Source organism: Poromitra crassiceps (genome assembly GCF_964638095.1).
Source record: "Poromitra crassiceps genome assembly, chromosome: 3".
Lineage (NCBI taxonomy): Eukaryota > Metazoa > Chordata > Actinopteri > Beryciformes > Melamphaidae > Poromitra > Poromitra crassiceps.
The window spans coordinates 83,515,730-83,541,312 of record NC_139625.1 but is presented as its reverse complement, the minus strand read 5'-3'; the positions used below and the strand labels follow the sequence as shown (position 1 = coordinate 83,541,312).

General features: G+C 49.1%; 1 protein-coding gene across 1 annotated transcript in view; it reads left to right on the top strand.

Annotated features, from left to right (window-relative positions):
• Positions 1–19,392, top strand: part of LOC310773657 (uncharacterized protein) — a 66,118-nt gene extending 46,726 nt beyond the window's left edge. Inside the window, exons 4-5 of the mRNA XM_083633582.1 lie at positions 6,502–6,555; positions 18,029–19,392. Coding sequence (XP_083489708.1) covers positions 6,502–6,555; positions 18,029–18,157 — 183 coding nt within the window. The 3' untranslated portion in view covers positions 18,158–19,392. The remainder of the gene's footprint in view (positions 1–6,501; positions 6,556–18,028) is intronic.
• Positions 19,393–25,583: the final 6,191 nt, after the last annotated feature.

Below are 25,583 nucleotides of genomic sequence, written 5' to 3'. Positions count from 1 at the left end.
TGACATCGTGAACGACAAAAAATATCGTGTAGTCTGATCCTGCCATTACAGGGTTGAGTGCGCGATCTAAACGTTTAAAAGGCAATGCTGCTGCTACCCCCTGCTGCTTTCCTGGGTAACAACAAAACGTGTACTAGTGGACTTTTGATGTAAAAAAGGTTTTGTTGCGGAACAACCCCCCCCCCCCCAAAGTCTATGTCTATGGTGACCCCCCGACCCCACTTTGGGAACCACCGATCTTGGGCTATCCAACGCCACCACTCCCCTTGTGCAACATGGCATTTTTCTCCTCGAACGTCAACATCAGTGAGGCTATTTACTGGTTTAAATGACATTATTTTGAAAGTTTTAACCGGAAGTTTGCATTTTGTTTTGGCTGGCCTAACGCTGTCCCTGTGCAGCCATCTGAGAAGGGAGAAGGGAGGGGGAACAGAGAGCCCGCAGACATGCTGAAACTTATGCCTGGTTCAGACTACACGAATTCAGCCCGATTTTAGACCGATTTGGTCGTGCGCGACAGATTTTCAGCGTCGGGCCCGAATATGACCGTCAGGGACGACGATCGGCCGTCTTCACCTCTTGTAGTGTGACATAATCAAAGACCAGCGTCGGGACCAGTCGGGACGTCTAGGACGCCTCACGACGCCCTGACGAAAAGACTGGCATGTCAGTCTTTTGCACATGGTTTCGCCTAGTGTGACACCCCGGAAGACAGGTATCAGGTCCTGGGGAGACCGCTCCCCGCTCGATACAGATTTCACCCGCTCGCACTCACCGCTCCGCTCCGCTCAAAAGAATAAAAGAGATAAAAAGGCCAGGGTGTTTTAATTTGCGTTTAAACGCCTGGGCAATGGGCATTGCTCACTACAAATAACATGAGCTCAGCAGAGTCGGCTGCATGTTCGTTTCTCTTCCTTCTCGTCTCGCAGCAGCTGGCAAGAAAATAGTGGGCGTGCACATGAAGTAAGTTGGAGGCTGGAGCGGACATCACAGTGCATCACAGCAGAGCCTGTCACTCATCCAAATAACGTTAATTCTGCAAGGGATATATATAGCACCTGGATTACATACATGTTTCACATAGGGTTGTGTTTGGATTTCAATGTTTTATTTTGCCCAATATTGAATTGTTTTACAATTGCATGTTGTGCTAACATAAACATTATTTCTATCTACCACTTTAGCCTATTTAGGCTGATTTGGTTGCTATTTCTTGTCAATGTAGTGGCCTCAATGCATGCTGGGAGATTTCCACAGGTCCGCCTCCCCGACGACCTGTGAACTCGCTGACGACAGCAGACGACGTGATGACGGTGGCATACGATGCTCTGTCGGTGTTAAGCGAGAATACACTTGTAGTGTGGCCAGTCTCCCGACCAAGACATGGTGACATGGTGACATCGTGAACGACAAAAAATATCGTGTAGTCTGATCCTGCCATTACAGGGTTGAGTGCGCGATCTAAACGTTTAAAAGGCAATGCTGCTGCTACCCCCTGCTGCTTTCCTGGGTAACAACAAAATGTGTACTAGTGGACTTTTGATGTAAAAAAGGTTTTGTTGCGGAACAACCCCCCCCCCCCAAAGTCTATGTCTATGGTGACCCCCCGACCCCACTTTGGGAACCACCGATCTTGGGCTATCCAACGCCACCACTCCCCTTGTGCAACATGGCATGAGCATGAGCCTTAACCCGGTCCATACATTTATTTATCTGTTCATATTCTTAACTCATTGAGTGCCAATGACGTCGATCGGCGTCAAAGTAAGTAGTAACGTTGAGTGCCAATGACGTCGATCGGCGTCAAATGATGGTCTCGACCTAGTTTCAAGATGAAGACCAGACACGCTGCCTCACGCCACATGTAATCTAGTGACATAGCGACCTCATCATCACATGTAATCCTAGCGTGACGACAAGTGCAGTAATCCCAGCGTGACGTTCGCGTGACGCACTTGCCTAGGTGACGCCATTAATGTCGTCAGTGCAGTAATCCCAGCGTGACGTTCGCGTGACGCACTTGCCTAGGTGACGGCGTTAATGTCGTCAGTGCCGAGGCTATGACGCGGCAGTATTTATAGCCACGCCAGGCGCACCACCGTCCTCGTTCCCTGACCTCTAGCCGCTGCACTGAGCTGATCTAATTCCTTCTTTGGAAGCCGCGTTTCACTTCTCTGAAAGCCGTGTTTCGCCTCTCAAGCTGCCTCATTCCTTCCGATTCTGCCATCAAGCCATTCGTGTTCGCGGTACCACTCATCCCCGTTCGCTCTCTCAGCACGTCGAGCTTCGAAGACGAAGACCTCGAGGCGCAGTACCAATTCGAGGTCGGGACATCCAGCGCCGACGAAGAGATGCACAACGAAACATCCCAGCCCGGGCACGGGACGCAGCAGGCTTCCCAGCCGCCAGCCCCGTGCGCTCATCAGACGGGGGGCAGACGGCAGCAGGCAGCAGGCCCCGGCGGCACCGAGTGCATCTCGAACGGCGGATCTCGTCGACGAGAGCGCGCAAGCGGGGCCCGCGCGAGGACGGCAATAACTCGCAGGCACTCCGGGCCCGGAGCTGGCCGCAGCCATGGAATCCTCATTTTCAAGTCTCATCCATCCGCGGCCCTGTTCTTTCGGGCCATCAAGCCATTCAGTCTCCAAGCGTCAGCTGTTCGGATCCTGCTAATCAAGCCATCGTAAAGCGCAGGTCCTGCTCGATCATCGTTCTCAGCACGTCCACGCTCGAGGCAGGGAATTCGGCTCCCACGATTAAACGCTATTCCAGCCGGGACGGCTTGCAGCATCGTCAGAGCGCAGGGAACGCCCGCGGAGCACGTCCCGGACAGCAGTCGAGCGCAACGGTAATGTAATCACCTATTAAATTCATAACAGTGTCATATAATTTTAGCAACCAAATCTTAATTTTAAATAATTTCGGCGTGCTTCAAAAAAACAATCTAACCATTCCCTGCGGTCCGCACGTCGGGCGCAAAGGAAACGAGCCGGGCATAAGTAGCAATGCATTCATCATAGTGAATGAATGATCTCGACAATCTCCGTGAACTGGTCGTTATATCCTCGCCTACAGCTAAAGAAAGACGGCGGAGCTACATTAAATGTCTCTTCATCCAATAACGTGAAATTAAATAACCTGGTGCATTCGAGAGCAAAATGAAGAGGCTAAATCTATGGAGAACTACACACATCTCTAACGTGTTAAATAATTAGGCCTAAACAATTAATATTAAATGTATTCACACATCGTGCTCAAATTGCATTTATTGCGACAATTTACAATAGTTAATAGCCAGCCAGAATCATTGCAAATGGATGTTCAAAGCATCAGTTAGCAATAGCAGTCACCCGGTCGATGGTTTCCGTAAGTCGCCGTGCTGCTGAGCCAACCAGTCGGCGACAAGCGTCGCCTTCCGCCCAGCGCCCGCTGTATCGCGAGGCGAGCAGACCGGTTGGCCTTTCAGGTTTCTCTCTTTTGGGGGGTTCTCTATTCTAGCCCGAGCAGATGCCCTCCCGCCTCAAGAAGAGAGGCATCTTGCCATGGAGTCACTACGCCAAAGAATCAGTTGCCATGCTGCCACGCCATCAGAATTAATGCCATACCGCTTCAGGCCATGAATCTTATCGCCATGCCATACTTTAATAAAGCTTGCTGATTAACCTTACCCTCTGGTCTCTCATGATTGAAATGCGTTTTTTGACGGTGGGACGTGGATCAAAGCCTCATGCATCTCCTGTACAAATATTGTAGCTATTGAAGGTGTATAACCTATTTTACGGACCCATTAGGTGGCGACAGTGCTCTCCAGATTAGAGAAAGGTCAGGAAAACAACAGGAAAAAGCCGTGATGAAACAGAAACCGATGCATGCTGCAGCCAGAGCCATATAGATTGCTCTGGCAGGAGCTAACGTTGGCTGCGAACAGCAGTCAATCCGCGCCCACAACTGAGCCCCTCTGTCTCTGCTGCATAGTTTCTCCACACGATTAGCCGCCAGAAAAGCAGCACCCGACGCCGAAGGGCCAAACCATTCTCAGCAGTCCGGTTTGGCTTTTCGGTGTCGCGCTGGGAGCCGGCGCACAAAAACGGAGCGCTCCGAAAATAGACGCTGGGTGCGTGAGGCTGTGTGTTAGTGTGGGGAGGAGTTTGCAGCTGAGGGGGGGGAGAGGGGGGTGGGGCACGCAGGGCACCACACAACTACACCACGTCACTACATCAGAAAATATTAGCTTCAGAGTCAGTGAATGTGCTTGAAATGCTTCATTTCACAAAAGGCTGAATATCTCAGCTTCTAATTTGAAACATCTGTTTTTGCTGAAAACAACCTATCTTCTCCGGCTGATAACTAAAGAACGGAAAATGGTATCAATAAACTTTTTTTTGCTGATGATACAATAGAGTCTCCTCGTTCTTTGTGCGTGTTCGGTGTTTACATAGTAATATCACACAATATTCTGTGGGCCTCGAGAAATCACTGAAAACGCTCTGAAACTCTGGCACTGGGAGCGTCTGTTCTCCAAAAGTGGCTGGCACTCAATGAGTTAAGGATAGGGTTAGATAGGGTCAGCCTTAACCCGGTCCATTCATTTATTTATCTGTTCATATTCTTAAGGATAGGGTTAGATAGGGTCAGGGGTGTTTTCTTTCAGCCTTTGATAATCCACCATGCATGCTAATCCTTGCCCACTTGCTAAGATGTAGCAGTGTCATTGTTTGTCAGCCTGATTATCATGGGCGGATGTCTTGGGTGGCAGATGTCTGTTTCGCTAATCCTTTCAGAAATATGTCAGACTTGAAAGGAAATGCACTTGTTGCTCAAATCTAGAGCTGCAACAATTAGATGTAAAATTAAGTTATGTTGTTGTTGCTGTCATTGATGTTACTGCTGCTGTAACACCAGAATTTCCCTCCGGGGATAAAGTACTCTCTCTTTCTTTCTATCTATCTGTCTGTCTATCTATCTATCTATCTATCTATCTGTCTGTCTGTCTGTCTGTCTGTCTGTCTGTCTGTCTGTCTGTCTGTCTGTCTGTCTGTCTGTCGTATCATTAAATTAATCTATTTTGATAATCGGAAATTGGTTTGAGAAATTATTTAAGAAAACTAAGTCAGAATTATTTGATTCCAGCTTCTTAAATGTGAATATTTCCTGGTTTCTTTACTCCTCTATGACATTAAACGGAATATCTTTGGGTTGTGGATAAAACAAGACATTTGAGGACGTCATCTTGGGCTATGATCGACATTTATCACCATTTTCTGACATTTTATAGACCAAACAACGAATCGATTAATCAAGAAAATAATCATCAGATTAATCGAGAATGAAAGTAATCGTTGGTTGCAGCCCCACTCAAATCTTAGCTGGATGTTTCATTGATGGTTGCACATAACTGGAGTCACTCGATCGCATCCAGTTTTGAAAAATATGACTATCCTTGACTCTCTTTTCTTTTTTTGTCCTTTTTTTTTAGATGCTGAATCAAGCATCAAGCGCATTTCCTTTTTACGATATTCAAATAAACTTTCAGCCCAAAGCAGACTAGACTGTACCACCATTGTTAGAAAAGAGATAGGGGTTTTGGCGTGAGGTGAGCATGAGGGCAAGTGCACAGCAACTCTCCCACTCATGCTACAACAGCAGGAGGCTTATGTCTCCATTCTTCCCCGTGCTCCCTTCCCCCTCAGAAGCTACCTCTCTGGCCGAGACAATTCCATGATTGTGTGGTCCCCTCCACCCCCACTGTTCATGAGCAGGCCTGGGCTGCGTGGACAGACATGGAGGGGAGTGGGAGACAGGATATTGCATAAGCCTCATTGACTGATTGTTTAGTTTAGCAAGACAGCTGGATTTGCTTGCCTCACTTCCTTGATCATCCTGATTCAGCGTTCATTCATCTTGATGCTTAGTTAGAATCAACCTTCATTGAGAGTTATGCACGTATAAAGCCTCACCAGAAGGCATGCACAATGATATCGCATCGGTATCGGCCCAATAAAGGCTTTCAAATGAAATATCCACATGGGCCCGATATGACATTTCTGCCAATATGAGAGCTCGATATCATCTAAGTCTATTTAAGTTGAATGAATCTTACAGTTTTGTTTGCAAGAAAATGTTACATCATTGAAAAATATGGCATGTTTTACATAACCTATGTTGAAAGTAGTTTTCTTATTTTGCCCAGTGAATGTGTACATTTTGAAAAGCATTGTATTTATGGCATAAAAATGTCTTTATTGCACTGCAGGAGAGACTCGATGTTCTGTGATTTTTTTTTTTATCCAATATCGTGCATCACTACTTACCAGGACATTTTACTGTGCTTTTGTGCGGGGGTTTTCAGACTCAGCAAAAAGTGAATGGTGATATTGCACATGAGAAGATGCATAATTATGCATGAGATGAGTGTGTCACAGACAGTATGTATATTGAGAAAAAGGAAGTGTTGGTGTGCTCTGTTTATAGCTGTTGTTGTACATCCTTGTTTCCCCACAGAAAATGCTGCTGAAGAAGAACTGCGGAGGGAAAACACGCACTATAAAGATTCGGGTGAGTTCTTTTGGATTCAAGTTTCACTTTCCCGCGCTAACTCAACCAAACCCTGTTGGATCATTTTGTCCAGTCATGCATGAGCACAATTTGCTACGTTAAAAAGCCAGTCGAAATGACTCCTAATGACGATCAGTTGTTTATGCAAGTGGTAATAATTTGAACGCACGCACGCACGGAGACACACACGCACACGCACGCGCACACGCACACGCACACACGCACGCACGCACGCACGCACGCACGCACGCACACACACACACACACACACGCACGCGCACACACACACACACACACACACACACACACTGCCTTTCCTTTTATGCAGAACGATAATAGCCAGTCCAGATTAGGGTGTCCATTACAGCAGATAGGGTTGCAGGGTAACAGGCCAGGCTGTCTTTGTGTCCGACACCTTGATGTCCCTCCAGCTTGCATGCAGGGACAGCATCTGGCTGCAGCGTTTGTTCCCGTGCCCTACTAGTGACAGAGCCATGCCCTACTAGTGACAGAGCCATGCCCTACTAGTGACAGAGCCATGCCCTACTAGTGACAGAGCCATGCCCTACTAGTGACAGAGCCATGCCCTACTAGTGACAGAGCCATGCCCTACTAGTGACAGAGCCATGCCCTACTAGTGACAGAGCCATGCCCTACTTGTGACAGAGCCAGGCCCTACTAGTGACAGAGCCATGCCCTACTAGTGACAGAGCCATGCCCTACTAGTGACAGAGCCATGCCCTACTAGTGACAGAACCATGCCCTACTAGTGACAGAGCCATGCCCTACTAGTGACAGAGCCATGCCCTACTAGTGACAGAGCCATGCCCTACTAGTGACAGAGCCACGTCTACTAGTGACAGAGCCACGCCCTACTAGTGACAGAGCCACGCCCTACTAGTGACAGAGCCATGCCCTACTAGTGACAGAGCCACGTCTACTAGTGACAGAGCCATGCCCTACTAGTGACAGAGCCATGCCCTACTGGTGACAGACAGCCATGCCCTACTAGTGACAGAGCCATGCCCTACTAGTGACAGAGCCACATCTACTAGTGACAGAGCCATGCCCTACTAGTGACAGAGCCATGCCCTACTAGTGACAGAGCCATGCCCTACTAGTGACAGAGCCACGCTCTACTAGTGATAGAGCCACGCCCTACTAGTGACAGAGCCACGCCCTACTAGTGACAGAGCCATGCCCTACTAGTGACAGAGCCATGCCCTACTAGTGACAGAGCCACGCCCTACTAGTGACAGAGCCAGGCCCTACTAGTGACAGCGCCATGCCCTACTAGTGACAGAGCCATGCCCTACTAGTGACAGAGCCATGCCCTACTAGTGACAGAGCCACGCCCTACTAGTGACAGAGCCAGGCCCTACTAGTGACAGAGCCAGGCCCTACTAGTGACAGAGCCATGCCCTACTAGTGACAGAGCCATGCCCTACTAGTGACAGAGCCACGCACTACTAGTGACAGAGCCAGGCCCTACTAGTGACAGAGCCATGCCCTACTAGTGACAGAGCCATGCCCTACTAGTGACAGAGCCAGAGCCATGCCCTACTAGTGACAGAGCCATGCCCTATTAGTGACAGAGCCATGCCCTACTAGTGACAGAGCCATGCCCTACTAGTGACAGAGCCGTGCCCTACTAGTGACAGAGCCGTGCCCTACTAGCCATGCCCTACTAGTGACAGAGCCATGCCCTACTAGTGACAGAGCCATGCCCTACTAGTGACAGAGCCACGTCTACTAGTGACAGAGCCATGCCCTACTAGTGACAGAGCCATGCCCTACTAGTGACAGAGCCACGCTCTACTAGTGACAGAGCCACGCCCTACTATTGACAGAGTCAGGCCCTACTAGTGACAGAGCTATGCCCTATTAGTGACAGAGCCATGCCCTACTAGTGACAGAGCCATGCCCTACTAGTGACAGAGCCGTGCCCTACTAGTGACAGAGCCGTGCCCTACTAGCCATGCCCTACTAGTGACAGAGCCATGCCCTACTAGTGACAGAGCCATGCCCTACTAGTGACAGAGCCATGCCCTACTAGTGACAGAGCCAGGCCCTACTAGTGACAGAGCCATGCCCTACTAGTGACAGAGCCATGCCCTACTAGTGACAGAGCCAGAGCCATGCCCTACTAGTGACAGAGCCAGAGCCATGCCCTACTAGTGACAGAGCCATGCCCTACTAGTGACAGAGCCGTGCCCTACTAGTGACAGAGCCGTGCCCTACTAGTGACAGAGCCATGCCCTACTAGTGACAGAGCCATGCCCTACTAGTGACAGAGCCATGCCCTACTAGTGACAGAGCCATGCCCTACTAGTGACAGAGCCATGCCCTACTAGTGACAGAGCCACGCCCTACTAGTGACAGAGCCATGCCCTACTAGTGACAGAGCCATGCCCTACTAGTGACAGAGCCATGCCCTACTAGTGACCGAGCCATGCCCTACTAGTGACAGAGCCATGCCCTACTAGTGACAGAGCCATGCCCTACTAGTGACAGAGCCATGCCCTACTAGTGACAGAGCCATGCCCTACTAGTGACAGAGCCATGCCCTACTAGTGACAGAGCCATGCCCTACTAGTGACAGAGCCATGCCCTACTAGTGACAGAGCCGTGCCCTACTAGTGACAGAGCCGTGCCCTACTAGTGACAGAGCCATGCCCTACTAGTGACAGAGCCGTGCCCTACTAGTGACAGAGCCGTGCCCTACTAGTGACAGAGCCGTGCCCTACTAGTGACAGAGCCACGCCCTACTAGTGACAGAGCCATGCCCTACTAGTGACAGAGCCATGCCCTACTAGTGACAGAGCCGTGCCCTACTAGTGACAGAGCCGTGCCCTACTAGTGACAGAGCCGTGCCCTACTAGTGACAGAGCCATGCCCTACTAGTGACAGAGCCATGCCCTACTAGTGACAGAGCCATGCCCTACTAGTGACAGAGCCATGCCCTACTAGTGACAGAGCCATGCCCTACTAGTGACAGAGCCATGCCCTACTAGTGACAGAGCCATGCCCTACTAGTGACAGAGCCATGCCCTACTAGTGACAGAGCCATGCCCTACTAGTGACAGAGCCATGCCCTACTAGTGACAGAGCCATGCCCTACTAGTGACAGAGCCACGCCCTACTAGTGACAGAGCCATGCCCTACTAGTGACAGAGCCACGCCCTACTAGTGACAGAGCCGTGCCCTACTAGTGACAGAGCCGTGCCCTACTAGTGACAGAGCCATGCCCTACTAGTGACAGAGCCATGCCCTACTAGTGACAGAGCCATGCCCTACTAGTGACAGAGCCATGCCCTACTAGTGACAGAGCCATGCCCTACTAGTGACAGAGCCGTGCCCTACTAGTGACAGAGCCATGCCCTACTAGTGACAGAGCCATGCCCTACTAGTGACAGAGCCATGCCCTACTAGTGACAGAGCCACATCTACTAGTGACAGAGCCATGCCCTACTAGTGACAGAGCCATGCCCTACTAGTGACAGAGCCACATCTACTAGTGACAGAGCCATGCCCTACTAGTGACAGAGCCATGCCCTACTAGTGACAGAGCCATGCCCTACTAGTGACAGAGCCATGCCCTACTAGTGACAGAGCCATGCCCTACTAGTGACAGAGCCACATCTCTACTAGTGACAGAGCCATGCCCTACTAGTGACAGAGCCATGCCCTACTAGTGACAGAGCCACGCCCTACTAGTGACAGAGCCATGCCCTACTAGTGACAGAGCCATGCCCTACTAGTGACAGAGCCATGCCCTACTAGTGACAGAGCCATGCCCTACTAGTGACAGAGCCACGCCCTACTAGTGACAGAGCCATGCCCTACTAGTGACAGAGCCATGCCCTACTAGTGACAGAGCCATGCCCTACTAGTGACAGAGCCATGCCCTACTAGTGACAGAGCCACGCCCTACTAGTGACAGAGCCATGCCCTACTATTGACAGAGCCAGGCCCTACTAGTGACAGAGCCAGGCCCTACTAGTGACAGAGCCACGCCCTACTAGTGACAGAGCCATGCCCTACTAGTGACAGAGCCATGCCCTACTAGTGACAGAGCCATGCCCTACTAGTGACAGAGCCATGCCCTACTAGTGACAGAGCCATGCCCTACTAGTGACAGAGCCACGCCCTACTAGTGACAGAGCCATGCCCTACTAGTGACAGAGCCGTGCCCTACTAGTGACAGAGCCATGCCCTACTAGTGACAGAGCCATGCCCTACTAGTGACAGAGCCATGCCCTACTAGTGACAGAGCCATGCCCTACTAGTGACAGAGCCATGCCCTACTAGTGACAGAGCCGTGCCCTACTAGTGACAGAGCCATGCCCTACTAGTGACAGAGCCATGCCCTACTAGTGACAGAGCCATGCCCTACTAGTGACAGAGCCACATCTACTAGTGACAGAGCCATGCCCTACTAGTGACAGAGCCATGCCCTACTAGTGACAGAGCCACATCTACTAGTGACAGAGCCATGCCCTACTAGTGACAGAGCCATGCCCTACTAGTGACAGAGCCATGCCCTACTAGTGACAGAGCCATGCCCTACTAGTGACAGAGCCATGCCCTACTAGTGACAGAGCCACATCTCTACTAGTGACAGAGCCATGCCCTACTAGTGACAGAGCCATGCCCTACTAGTGACAGAGCCACGCCCTACTAGTGACAGAGCCATGCCCTACTAGTGACAGAGCCATGCCCTACTAGTGACAGAGCCATGCCCTACTAGTGACAGAGCCATGCCCTACTAGTGACAGAGCCACGCCCTACTAGTGACAGAGCCATGCCCTACTAGTGACAGAGCCATGCCCTACTAGTGACAGAGCCATGCCCTACTAGTGACAGAGCCATGCCCTACTAGTGACAGAGCCACGCCCTACTAGTGACAGAGCCATGCCCTACTATTGACAGAGCCAGGCCCTACTAGTGACAGAGCCAGGCCCTACTAGTGACAGAGCCATGCCCTACTAGTGACAGAGCCACGCCCTACTAGTGACAGAGCCATGCCCTACTAGTGACAGAGCCATGCCCTACTAGTGACAGAGCCATGCCCTACTAGTGACAGAGCCATGCCCTACTAGTGACAGAGCCATGCCCTACTAGTGACAGAGCCACGCCCTACTAGTGACAGAGCCATGCCCTACTAGTGACAGAGCCATGCCCTACTAGTGACAGAGCCACGCCCTACTAGAGACAGAGCCATGCCCTACTAGTGACAGAGCCATGCCCTACTAGTGACAGAGCCAAGTCCCAACATCTGACGCTTGTGTCACATTCCTGTTTGCAGATAGCACTAAACTACACTCTATTTTTACCACAGGAAGACAGAGGAACAAGACAATATAGTGTTTTTTGTTGTTGGTGCTTCTTAAGTTTGATCTCTTCTAATCACTGAGCAAACTTGATGAACTGGCTTTTCTAGGTGTCTCGTTAGTGCTCTTAGGAGTGTGCATAGCTGCGTAGGGATCATCCATCATTATAGTTTCCATAAAACATCAAAGCTCTTTTTGCTGATCTGATCCAGTCAGCTCAGTGCTTCTTTATCTGCATAGACAGTGTTTGCTGCGGGTAAAAGGGAAGCGTGCTGGAGAACTAGAGTGGACTGGAAGCAGCCTGGCCATCTTGGCACAACGCGGGCCACTCCAGAAGGAGGCACAGTGTGGTGAGAAGAGTGACGTTATTATCACGTTGTGTGGGCTTGTGTCAATGGAAGCTTATCACACACTTGTTTATGTACACGCACATGCACACACAGACACACACACACTCACACACACGCACGCACACACAGACACACGCACACACAGACACACGCACACACAGACACATGCACACCCGCACACAGACACACAGACACACGCACACCCGCACACAGACACACACACACTCATACTCACGCACACACACTCACACTCACGCACACACACACACACACACACACACACACGCACGCACGCACACAGACACACGCACACACAGACACATGCACACAGACACACGCACACACAGACACACGCACGCCCGCACACAGACACACACACACACTCACACTCACGCATGCACACACACACACACACACACACACTCACACACACACACACACGCACGCACGCACGGCTACATGTAGGTTTCTCCAATCCCCATGGGAGCAAGAGGTGCTCTGGCTATACGTCTGAGCTGTGTAAATGTGTTAGAACGGCCTAATGATTGGGCTGAGGAAGAGGAGTGAGTGGTGATGAGCGATGGAGCAGAGGGGGAGGAAGAGGAGTGAGTAGTGATGAGCGATGGAGCAGAGGAGGAGGAAGAGGAGTGAGTAGTGATGAGCGATGGAGCAGAGGAGGAGGAAGAGGAGGAAGAGGAGTGAGTGGTGATGAGCGATGGAGCAGAGGAGGAGGAAGAGGAGGAAGAGGAGTGAGTGGTGATGAGCGATGGAGCAGAAGAGGAGGAAGAGGAGTGAGTGGTGATGAGCGATGGAGCAGAGGAGGAGGAAGAGGAGTGAGTGGTGATGAGTGATGGAGCAGAGGAGGAGGAAGAGGAGTGAGTGGTGATGAGTGATGGAGCAGAGGAGGAGGAAGAGGAGTGAGTGGTGATGAGTGATGGAGCAGAGGGGGAGGAAGAGGAGTGAGTAGTGATGAGTGATGGAGCAGAGGAGGAGGAAGAGGAGTGAGTGGTGATGAGTGATGGAGCAGAGGAGGAGGAAGAGGAGTGAGTAGTGATGAGTGATGGATCAGAGGAGGAGGAAGAGGAGTGAGTAGTGATGAGTGATGGAGCAGAGGAGGAGGAAGAGGAGTGAGTAGTGATGAGTGATGGATCAGAGGAGGAGGAAGAGGAGTGAGTAGTGATGAGTGATGGAACAGAGGAGGAGGAAGAGGAGTGAGTGGTGATGAGTGATGGAGCAGAGGAGGAGGATGAGGAGTGAGTAGTGATGAGTGATGGAGCAGAGGAGGAGGAAGAGGAGTGAGTGGTGATGAGTGATGGAGCAGAGGAGGAGGAAGAGGAGGAAGAGGAGTGAGTGGTGATGAGTGATGGAGCAGAAGAGGAAGAAGAGGAGTGAGTAGTGATGAGTGATGGAGCAGAGGAGGAGGAAGAGGAGTGAGTGGTGATGAGTGATGGAGCAGAGGAGGAGGAAGAGGAGTGAGTAGTGATGAGTGATGGAGCAGAGGAGGAGGAAGAGGAGTGATTGGTGATGAGTGATGGAGCAGAGGAGGAGGAAGAGGAGTGATGAGTGATGGAGCAGAGGGGGAGGAAGAGGAGTGAGTGGTGATGAGTGATGGAGCAGAGGAAGAGGAAGAGGAGGAAGAGGAGTGAGTGGTGATGAGTGATGGAGCAGAGGAGGAGGAAGAGGAGTGAGTGGTGATGAGTGATGGAGCAGAGGAGGAGGAAGAGGAGTGAGTGGTGATGAGTGATGGAGCAGAGGAGGAGGAAGGGAGTGAGTGGTGATGAGTGATGGAGCAGAGGAGGAGGAAGAGGAGTGATGGAGCAGAGGAGGAGGAAGAGGAGTGAGTAGTGATGAGTGATGGAGCAGAGGAGGAGGAAGAGGAGGAGGTGGAGTGTTGTGTGGGTCCCTTGTGGTGTATTTCCAGGGATGAAGTCATTTTCCATTTATAGCCCTGCCGGCTGCTATCTGTTCTGTTTAGCTGCACTGATACACACATCTTGCTCCGTATCTCCTCTCCTCGTCGCTCGGCGGTGTTGCTGTTGTTGTCTTTTGGTATTGGGTATGTTCCAGTCCAGACATTTTCTGCTAAGGTTGTCAAAAGTATCTATACTAAAAATTAGAAGTGGATACAATACAATTTTTTTTACTAATACAATACTCATTTGCAACAGTATCAATGCCAGCTGATACTACAGATTTCCCCTCCCTATTGGTGGGTATCTATTGCTTCAACAAGCTCAAAGTGATGTGATAGGCTGATGACTAGAGCAGGGTTCATCTGCTGTGTAAGTGCAACGTTTTGAATGAGTTTGATCAGGCCTAGATGATGGAGACGTGTGTGTCTGTCTGCCCGTCCATCTGTCTGCCTTTACTTTCATGCCCCCCCCCCCCCCCCCCCCCCCCGTGTATCCATGGTATTGAAAATGGTATCGAGTATCAATATTTTCTTGGGTATCGGTATCGAAGTTATAAATTCTAGTATTGTGGCAACCCTCTTTTCTAGTAGTCCATACACTGTAGGTCTTTGGATTGGTTAGCCATTTGGGGTCCTGTTGACTATTTGTATCCCACTCAGTACTCTGTCTCTCTCTCTCTCTTCTCTGCTGCTTTCTCTCCCTCTGCGTTCTCTACCTCCCCATGTCTCTCTCTCTCTCTTCTCTGCTGCTTTCTCTCCCTCTGCGTTCTCTACCTCCCCATGTCTGTTTCTCTTTCCCCTTTTCTCTTTCAACCCTGGCTTTCCTGGCCGGGCTCCAGAAGAGACACTGGAGCTAGACGGCCCGTCTTAGAGGAGGCTGGATTCAAGCATGGGAGTTGTTATGGGGTTGTGGAGGTCGGTGGTGGTGGTGGTGGTGGTTGTGTGTGTGTGTGTTTGTGTGTGTGTGTGTGTGTGTGTGTGTGTGTGTGTGTGTGTGTGTGTGTGTGTGTGTGTGTGTGTGTGTGTGTGTGTGTGTGTGTGTGTGTGTGTGTGTGTGTGTGTGTGTGTGTGTGTGTGTGTGTGTTTGTGTGTGTGTGTGTGTGTGTGTGTTTGGGGGGGGGGGGGGGGGTTGGGGGTGTGGAGGCAGTAGGAAAACACAGTCTTGGCCGCTTGCTGCTGCTGCTGCTGAACGCCTCCCCCTCTAGGGGTTGAGGTGAATAGGAGAGTGGGGTGATGAGAGCTTCCCAGGCTGGAGTGATGGCGTCTGGTTTCAGAGCAGTGTAAAGGAGAGGCAGAGAGGGAGAGAGGCAGAGAGGGAGGGCAGGATTGATTGAGACGAAATATGGAAAGAGTGGACGGGAAAATGAATTGAAAGGAGAATGAAATGAGAGAACCAATAGGATCTGAGGAGCGTATCCTTATAACATGTGCCAGTGTTTCTCATACTTACATCTAACCCCTTTGAAAGTGCTCTTACATTACAAACAGCTTGTTGAAAGAAATGGCATGGCTGGAGTTGCATGTGATGAGAATTTATTTTGGTATATTAGCCTCGCTGGCAGATGTGAACAGGGAGGTTGGGGCCAAAACAGAAAAACACACTGTGGAAACTTCTTGATTGCTGCCCAAAGAGGAGGCTTGATTGGTGACCAACAGGACAAAAACTTCAAAACGATCCCAAACGTCCGTTGAAACCGAGGCATTTCTGTCACGCCGGCTCAGCTTCAGGTGGAGGAGGACAGGAATGCAACTGGTGCTTTTTCCTCTCAAACATTTCTCTCTCTGCCTTTCAACCTCTCCTTTTACTCAAACAGTCTGCAGCCACTCAACATAGACTCAACCTTTGCCTGACTCTCCCCTGCAGTCGCACGGACTTTTACACAGCGACCATATGGAGAACATCTTAACACAGCCGCCGCATCTATCAAAGTGAACTGATCCGTGCGCTATCGTTTGTTTTTCCACATGTTCAGAAGGCAAAAAGAAACGTTTGACCTGTTTACATGGATGTCTGTAATGGCTCTAATAGAAGTGCTACTGGGAGTTGTTGCTGTGCCACAGTGGCTCAGTGGCTCAGTGTTAAATCCCTGAAGATCTTGTCTGAAGTCATAGCAACACCTGTAGCCTCATATTCACTTCATGGTGCCTCATTTCATTATGCATTGATGTCACGAGGTACTTTTCCAGCAGCAGCCGTTCATAACAGAGTGGTGTCTCACACTGCTGCAGCGGGACTCAGTTACAGTGACCCTGTTTTTGTGCTGAGATGGATGTGGAGAGCTGGTTGAAGATGAACAGCTGTTGCATGCGCCCGCGCGCGCGCGTGTGTGTGTGATCGCACACACACACACGCACACACACACACACACACACACACACGCTCGCGCACAGACGTTTGCCCTCAGACCTATGAGGTGAGTTCCTGATTACAGTGAGTGCAGCCATCTATCTGTAGGGCCTGATGTCTCTGGTGTGGTGCTCTCCCTCCCCACAGCCTCAGCAGGTCTATCTGTAGGGCCTGATGTCTCTGGTGTGGTGCTCTCCCTCCCCTCAGCCTCAGCAGGTCTATCTGTAGGCCCTGATGTCTCTGGTGTGGTGCTCTCCCTCCCCACAGCCTCAGCAGGTCTATCTGTAGGGCCTGATGTCTCTGTGGTGTGGTGCTCTCCCTCCCCTCAGCCTCAGCAGGTCTATCTGTAGGGCCTGATGTCTCTGGTGTGGTGCTCTCCCTCCCCACAGCCTCAGCAGGTCTATCTGTAGGGCCTGATGTCTCTGGTGTGGTGCTCTCCCTCCCCTCAGCCTCAGCAGGTCCTGATGTCTCTGTGGTGTGGTGCTCTCCCTCCCCTCAGCCTCAGCAGGTCTATCTGTAGGGCCTGATGTCTCTGGTGTGGTGCTCTCCCTCCCCACAGCCTCAGCAGGTCTATCTGTAGGGCCTGATGTCTCTGGTGTGGTGCTCTCCCTCCCCTCAGCCTCAGCAGGTCCTGATGTCTCTGTGGTGTGGTGCTCTCCCTCCCCTCAGCCTCAGCAGGTCTATCTGTAGGGCCTGATGTCTCTGGTGTGGTGCTCTCCCTCCCCACAGCCTCAGCAGGTCTATCTGTAGGGCCTGATGTCTCTGGTGTGGTGCTCTCCCTCCCCTCAGCCTCAGCAGGTCTATCTGTAGGGCCTGATGTCTCTGTGGTGTGGTGCTCTCCCTCCCCTCAGCCTCAGCAGGTCTGGAGAAACTGCTGCCTCACTGCCAAATCACACAAAGCCATTTCCTGTCGTTTCCATTCTCCTGTGAGGAAAGTGACCAGGGCTAATTTTAGACTGAGGGCCTGCAGAGCCTCCAAGAGCCAAAGCTTCTGCCCAGAGGAGCCCACCCTGAGAGTGGAAAAGCCTTTATGTCACCCCCAACCTGTACCATGAAGGAAAAGTCACAGTGAACATTTTTTATTGAGATAGTCACTCCCCCCTCTCGCACACGTGTGCACACACACACACACACACACACACACACACAGCCACAGTCACACACAGTGTCTGTCACACACACACACACACACACACACACACACACACACAGAGTATACATTATGGCCCTGGTAGTTTTGTTTTCAGTCACTTTTCTCGCACTCTTATGATCCAACCACTGCTTTCTACTGTGCTATCAACAAAGCAGTGCTTATACGTTTCTGGACTGTTGCTAACTTGGTTTAGAGGAGTTAGTGAAGTGCTGCTGACCTTACCTGACCGATCAATCATGCTACAACACCAAGTAATCCTTAGCCTTTAACCCACCTGCCATTCCTGTCCAATAAAGCTCCAAAGCTGGATTGACTCTTGACTAGTCTCTCACTCACTCACCATGACCTCTCTCTCTCTCTCTCTCTCTCTGTCCTCAGAACCTGACCGGCACTCGTCCTCCACCCAGGTACACCTATGATCCCTCCATCTTCGCCTTCCGCTCGTTGAGCACGGCACCTCCGTGCAGCCCCTTGACCCCGGCGTCCGAGGAGCCTCCCTGTTTGTAAGAAAGTGGGCCAGGCGTTCCTCTTCAACCCAAACCCCACCGCCCATTCCCAGACTTCTGAAGAAGTGACTCTTAATGAGACTGACCCACTAGCAAAGACATTTAGATGTTTGATGGTGGAACTATTTGCACACTCAGGTAATCCCACTCTGTAACGCTGTCACTTTGATCATCGCTCTCTCCATGTGGAATAAACAGGAACACTTTGAGAATAATATGGCCGACACACCACAGTATCAGGCAACACGTTTTTCACCATACTTCAGGTATTACATTATGTACAGCTGTCTCTCAGAACATCCTGCGAGTGGAGTAGGAACGGTCGAGAAACGAATATGGACTGTGTGGAGATGGTACAAAGGGACAAGACAGCCATTTTGAAATAGACAACCTGAATTTAGTTTGGGGGTTGGACAGTTTCAAGGGAAATGCATGTAAGACAATCAAAAGGTTCCAAGGTTTCTTCCCATCTTGTGATTTCTTGGTAACTTTGTATACTAAACGTGGCAAGACCAGTCATGTGACATCTTGCCATTGATAAAATGAACATGGACAGTGGTCACATTTGTAGAATGTAGATCTTTGCCTGTCTGAAGAACTACTTTGTTGGATGTCTTATTTCAATATGCAGGTCATGGCGAGCTATCACAAAATGTACGAGTGTAGTTGAGTAGTCAACCTTTGACCTTTGATGATGTACTCTTTATTAATGAATTTGTGACTTCTAGTCCAGGTCAAAGTCGAGTACTTGTGTCCTCTTTCCCTGCATGGATTCCACTGTTTTGCAGAAAGGGAGGTATGTATAAATAAATAAGGAAGTATGAGAATAGTTTCGCTGCACAAAAACTTGGCAAGTCTAATTGGTGCTTTGTTATGCATAGCCTACATGTAGTGTGCCATTTTTTCCAATATTGTACCTCATTACTTTCTAGGTAGCCGAGGGCCACTGGTATATCTAAGACAGCCCAGTGTTTTCTTCTGAATGCCTTGACATGACATTCCTGTTGTACTGAATGTAACGTGAGGTCACACTAGGCGTTTAGATCACGGGAGTAACAGTACAGACACACTGAGAGAACAATTTTTGCTCAAATAACAGGATGACCTAGTGCGTATGAATGTATCCCCTTGTTGATTGTGTTGATTAAACACAATGTCACCACTGTAACTAGGATTTGGCTGAAGTGAGTGTAACATTGTGACACGTCTTCGTCCCTTGTTGCATAAAATGAACCAATAAATGCCCTGTGGCCTCTTGTTTAGGAAGTGGTTTTCATTCGTATCCATCTACCGTATATATATATATATATATATATATATATATATATATCTTATGACATTTCATATTGTTGCCATGTTTTTGCTCTTTGCAGCAACATGCATTTGAAAATGTGGGCATGGTTTCCCACAGAATGTGTTGCTCAAGCAGCTCTGAAATCCCACATGTTGCTCACTTGCGGTCCAAAGTCTAAATATAACTGCGTGGTGTTTTAGATGAAGCAATGTAACGCCTGTAACATCCTGTTCATTACAGATGTGTTACATTAAGGGGGTAGAACACTCAAAACAATATTTTAAGCCAACACACGTCCCCAGAGATCAAGCCCATGTGTGTGTAACTCATTTGACTCATTATGGTTACGGGCTAGAATGGAGGGTCTTCTCTCTTTGGGTGTGGAGGTTAATAACAATAATAATGAAAAAGTGTCTTCTACAGCTGATGTACCTGGGTCACTGGGAACCTGGACAAGCTTAGACGCATGATACACATTGGAGGAGGAGGGGGCTCTCTAGTATCTCTGCAACAGGCTCTTGAGCTTGTAAGATATATTACCGGAACATCATCTGCTGCCTGGTTGGATTTACACAGGACTTGCTTATAATGTCTCATGGGCGCAGGCAGAGAATACTGGTTTGTTTCTGTCCCCAATTTACTAGGTCACAGCGCAGAACATCGAACCAAAGATCTACAGCCAAGTCCTGAGAAATGCTCTTTGTATGGTGTGCATGAGCTCGGGAGAGGGGCAAAGAAGCTCTGACGTCAAAACAGTTGAGTGACGAGGACTCAGTAGTGGCAGAGAGTGATATTATCAGCAGGTCTCAGCAGTGGAAGAGAGTGATATAAGCAGGACTCAGCAGTGGAAGAGAGTGATATAAGCAGGTCTCAGTAGTGGAAGAGAGTGATATAAGCAGGTCTCAGCAGTGGAAGAGAGTGATATAAGCAGGACTCAGCAGTGGAAGAGAGTGATATAAGCAGGTCTCAGTAGTGGAAGAGAGTGATATTAGCAGGACTCAGCAGTGGAAGAGAGTGATATAAGCAGGACTCAGTAGTGGAAGAGAGTGATATTAGCAGGACTCAGCAGTGGAAGAGAGTGATATAAGCAGGACTCAGTAGTGGAAGAGAGTGATATAAGCAGGTCTCAGCAGTGGAAGAGAGTGATATAAGCAGGTCTCAGTAGTGGAAGAGAGTGATATAAGCAGGACTCAGCAGTGGAAGAGAGTGATATAAGCAGGACTCAGCAGTGGAAGAGAGTGATATAAGCAGGTCTCAGTAGTGGAAGAGAGTGATATAAGCAGGTCTCAGTAGTGGAAGAGAGTGATATAAGCAGGTCTCAGCAGTGGAAGAGAGTGATATAAGCAGGTCTCAGTAGTGGAAGAGTGATATAAGCAGGACTCAGCAGTGGAAGAGAGTGATATAAGCAGGACTCAGCAGTGGAAGAGAGTGATATAAGCAGGTCTCAGTAGTGGAAGAGAGTGATATAAGCAGGTCTCAGCAGTGGAAGAGAGTGATATAAGCAGGACTCAGCAGTGGAAGAGAGTGATATAAGCAGGACTCAGCAGTGGAAGAGTGATATAAGCAGGACTCAGCAGTGGAAAAGAGTGATATAAGCAGGACTCAGCAGTGGAAGAGAGTGATATAAGCAGGACTCAGCAGTGGAAGAGTGATATAAGCAGGACTCAGCAGTGGAAGAGAGTGATATAAGCAGGTCTCAGTAGTGGAAGAGTGATATAAGCAGGACTCAGCAGTGGAAGAGAGTGATATAAGCAGGACTCAGCAGTGGAAGAGAGTGATATAAGCAGGTCTCAGTAGTGGAAGAGAGTGATATAAGCAGGTCTCAGCAGTGGAAGAGAGTGATATAAGCAGGACTCAGCAGTGGAAGAGAGTGATATAAGCAGGTCTCAGTAGTGGAAGAGAGTGATATTAGCAGGACTCAGCAGTGGAAGAGAGTGATATAAGCAGGACTCAGTAGTGGAAGAGAGTGATATTAGCAGGACTCAGCAGTGGAAGAGAGTGATATAAGCAGGACTCAGTAGTGGAAGAGAGTGATATAAGCAGGTCTCAGCAGTGGAAGAGAGTGATATAAGCAGGTCTCAGTAGTGGAAGAGAGTGATATAAGCAGGACTCAGCAGTGGAAGAGAGTGATATAAGCAGGTCTCAGCAGTGGAAGAGAGTGATATTAGCAGGACTCAGCAGTGGAAGAGAGTGATATAAGCAGGACTCAGCAGTGGAAGAGAGTGATATAAGCAGGTCTCAGTAGTGGAAGAGAGTGATATAAGCAGGTCTCAGCAGTGGAAGAGAGTGATATAAGCAGGTCTCAGTAGTGGAAGAGTGATATAAGCAGGACTCAGCAGTGGAAGAGAGTGATATAAGCAGGACTCAGCAGTGGAAGAGAGTGATATAAGCAGGACTCAGCAGTGGAAGAGTGATATAAGCAGGACTCAGCAGTGGAAAAGAGTGATATAAGCAGGACTCAGCAGTGGAAGAGAGTGATATAAGCAGGACTCAGCAGTGGAAGAGTGATATAAGCAGGACTCAGCAGTGGAAGAGAGTGATATAAGCAGGTCTCAGTAGTGGAAGAGTGATATAAGCAGGACTCAGCAGTGGAAGAGAGTGATATAAGCAGGACTCAGTAGTGGAAGAGAGTGATATAAGCAGGACTCAGTAGTGGAAGAGAGTGATATTAGCAGGACTCAGCAGAGGAAGAGAGTGATATAAGCAGGACTCAGCAGTGGAAGAGAGTGATATAAGCAGGACTCAGCAGTGGAAGAGAGTGATATAAGCAGGTCTCAGTAGTGGAAGAGAGTGATATAAGCAGGTCTCAGTAGTGGAAGAGAGTGATATAAGCAGGACTCAGCAGTGGAAGAGTGATATAAGCAGGACTCAGTAGTGGAAGAGAGTGATATTAGCAGGACTCAGCAGAGGAAGAGAGTGATATAAGCAGGACTCAGCAGTGGAAGAGAGTGATATAAGCAGGACTCAGTAGTGGAAGAGAGTGATATTAGCAGGACTCAGCAGTGGAAGAGAGTGATATAAGCAGGACTCAGTAGTGGAAGAGAGTGATATTAGCAGGACTCAGCAGTGGAAGAGAGTGATATAAGCAGGACTCAGTAGTGGAAGAGAGTGATATAAGCAGGACTCAGTAGTGGAAGAGAGTGATATTAGCAGGACTCAGCAGTGGAAGAGAGTGATATAAGCAGGACTCAGTAGTGGAAGAGAGTGATATAAGCAGGACTCAGTAGTGGAAGAGAGTGATATTAGCAGGACTCAGCAGTGGAAGAGAGTGATATAAGCAGGACTCAGTAGTGGAAGAGAGTGATATAAGCAGGACTCAGTAGTGGAAGAGAGTGATATAAGCAGGTCTCAGTAGTGGAAGAGAGTGATATAAGCAGGACTCAGTAGTGGAAGAGAGTGATATAAGCAGGACTCAGTAGTGGAAGAGAGTGATATTAGCAGGACTCAGCAGTGGAAGAGAGTGATATAAGCAGGTCTCAGTAGTGGAAGAGAGTGATATAAGCAGGACTCAGCAGTGGAAGAGAGTGATATAAGCAGGTCTCAGTAGTGGAAGAGAGTGATATAAGCAGGTCTCAGTAGTGGAAGAGAGTGATATAAGCAGGACTCAGCAGAGGAAGAGAGTGATATAAGCAGGACTCAGCAGTGGAAGAGAGTGATATAAGCAGGACTCAGTAGTGGAAGAGAGTGATATAAGAGATGCAGTGTAAGTTTAAGTCAAGTGAGTCTTAAACGGTCAGTGAGAGTGAGAAGTCAACATGGGTCCTTCAAAGTTTGTGTATTTGAGAGAGGAAATCAAGGACTTGAAATCTTTTGAAAATATGCATAAATAGGGTAATTGAAAGCTCTTGAATTTATCATTTATCTTTTGTGCAAGAATAGAAATTTAAGTTTTTTATTTTTTACTTAACGCGTAACAGCACAGTTGCAAGGTGTTCACACATTTAAGCCTCTCTTTTTAGGTTCTGTAAACCCTGCTAGTTCTCATTATAAAAAATGATCCATGTTGTAACAGTAATTAACCTTGATCCGTGTCTCAAAACTTTGTGTTGGGTCATTGAATTTAAGCCACCTATTTCTGAAGAAAATGGTGAAAACGACAAACCCAAACTAAAATGCTTACTGTGGCTGAACCGCTAGGGTTACAGACAACTGCCTGACCTTTTCTGAAAGGTAAGACTTTGAAGTTTCTGTTCCAAGTGTCAGAATTACTCTATGTGTTACTGACCCTGAGTAACACCAGCTCAAACACAGTGGTTGATTCTCGCCTAGAATAAAAAACACTTTTAGAGTGTAAACAGTTACCTGTGGTTGTTGTATTTATGGCTAGAAACCCAATGGAGACACAGCCACAGGCCTTACCACATCCCAACTAAAAGATGATGAAAAAATACCAAAACATGAGTATTTGGCAGTGGTTTTTGTAGGGAGATACCTAGACGGATTTCCAAAAAGCCATTTGAAAATGCCAAATCATCTGAAATGTTGTTTTTGTCTTTGTACAAAGACGGCTATAACTTCCGCTGTGTTGATCTGGTTCGATGCGCAAGATTCAGACGATCAATTTGGTATGAACAGCATTGTTCAGAATTAACCACCTAATTCATCACATTAATGACAGATGAACAGCAAAAAATCTGACACTGCAAGAGGTTAAGGTGTGGGAACCCTGTAAACAGCTTAGAATAAACTCCAAAAACTGAAAAAAAACCTAAAGCCTATTTACAGACAATTTTATTATACAACAAATATAAAAGACAGTTATTTTTTATAGGTTTACATCTCTTCTCCCTCAAAGTCAGAGGCTGAGCTGTGATTTGAACACAGCATGGTAGTAAAACCAATGGGACAACAGCACTGTGTGGGCTTACAGACAGAGGAATCAGCTCTAGGCAAATGCACACACACACCAACAGCTGAGTCACTCAAGACAATCCTGTTAAAAAGAGAACTTTGAGAGGGACGGACGTCACACGCGCTCGCTCGCACGCACGCACACACACACACACACACACACACACAACACTACACTACACTACACTACACTACACTTAGCTTGAGTCATTATCAGCTTGCGTTTCATCCAGTAAGCCATCCAAGTGTCCAGATGGTCAGAAAAGCTGCTTCAATGCTCTCCCTCTTTCTCTCTCTCTGTGCTACACTCTCCTTTGAAAAAAGAAAAGTATAAAAGTATATATGCCGGAAATCGACTGAAGGAAAGAAGAGGAGGGATACAGATTGGATGTCAGGTGGATTTAATTGTAAGGGGAGCAGCCAAAAGACCAGAAAGCTGAATGGAGATGAATTAACACTTCTGCTCAGTCCTCGATTTTCTGCTTGCATGATATAATTCAAATAAATGACAAAATCCAAGTGCTACCCAGTCCCATTATTTCCAGGGTTGAAAAGCACCAAGTGGGCAGCTTGCCCAGTGTGTCTGCACTGAGGGGGAGGAGCTATCCCTCGCCCAGTGTCTGCACTGAGGGGGAGGAGCTATCCCTCGCCCAGTGTCTGCACTGAGGGGGAGGAGCTATCCCTCGCCCAGTGTCTGCACTGAGGGGGAGGGGGAGGAGCTATCCCTCACCCAGTGTCTGCACTGAGGGGGAGTTATCCCTCACCCAGTGTCTGCACTGAGGGGGAGTTATCCCTCACCCAGTGTCTGCACTGAGGGGGAGGAGCTATCCCTCACCCAGTGTCTGCACTGAGGGGGGAGTTATCCCTCACCCAGTGTCTGCACTGAAGGGGGAGCTATCCCTCACCCAGTGTCTGCACTGAAGGGGGAGCTATCCCTCACCCAGTGTCTGCACTGAGGGGGAGTTATCCCTCACCCAGTGTCTGCACTGAGGGGGAGGAGCTATCCCTCACCCAGTGTCTGCACTGAGGGGGGAGTTATCCCTCACCCAGTGTCTGCACTGAGGGGGAGGAGCTATCCCTCACCCAGTGTCTGCACTGAGGGGGAGCTATCCCTCACCCAGTGTCTGCACTGAGGGGGAGGAGCTATCCCTCGCCCAGTGTCTGCACTGAGGGGGAGCTATCCCTCACCCAGTGTCTGCACTGAGGGGGAGCTATCCCTCACCCAGTGTCTGCACTGAGGGGGAGCTATCCCTCACCCAGTGTCTGCACTGAGGGGGAGTTA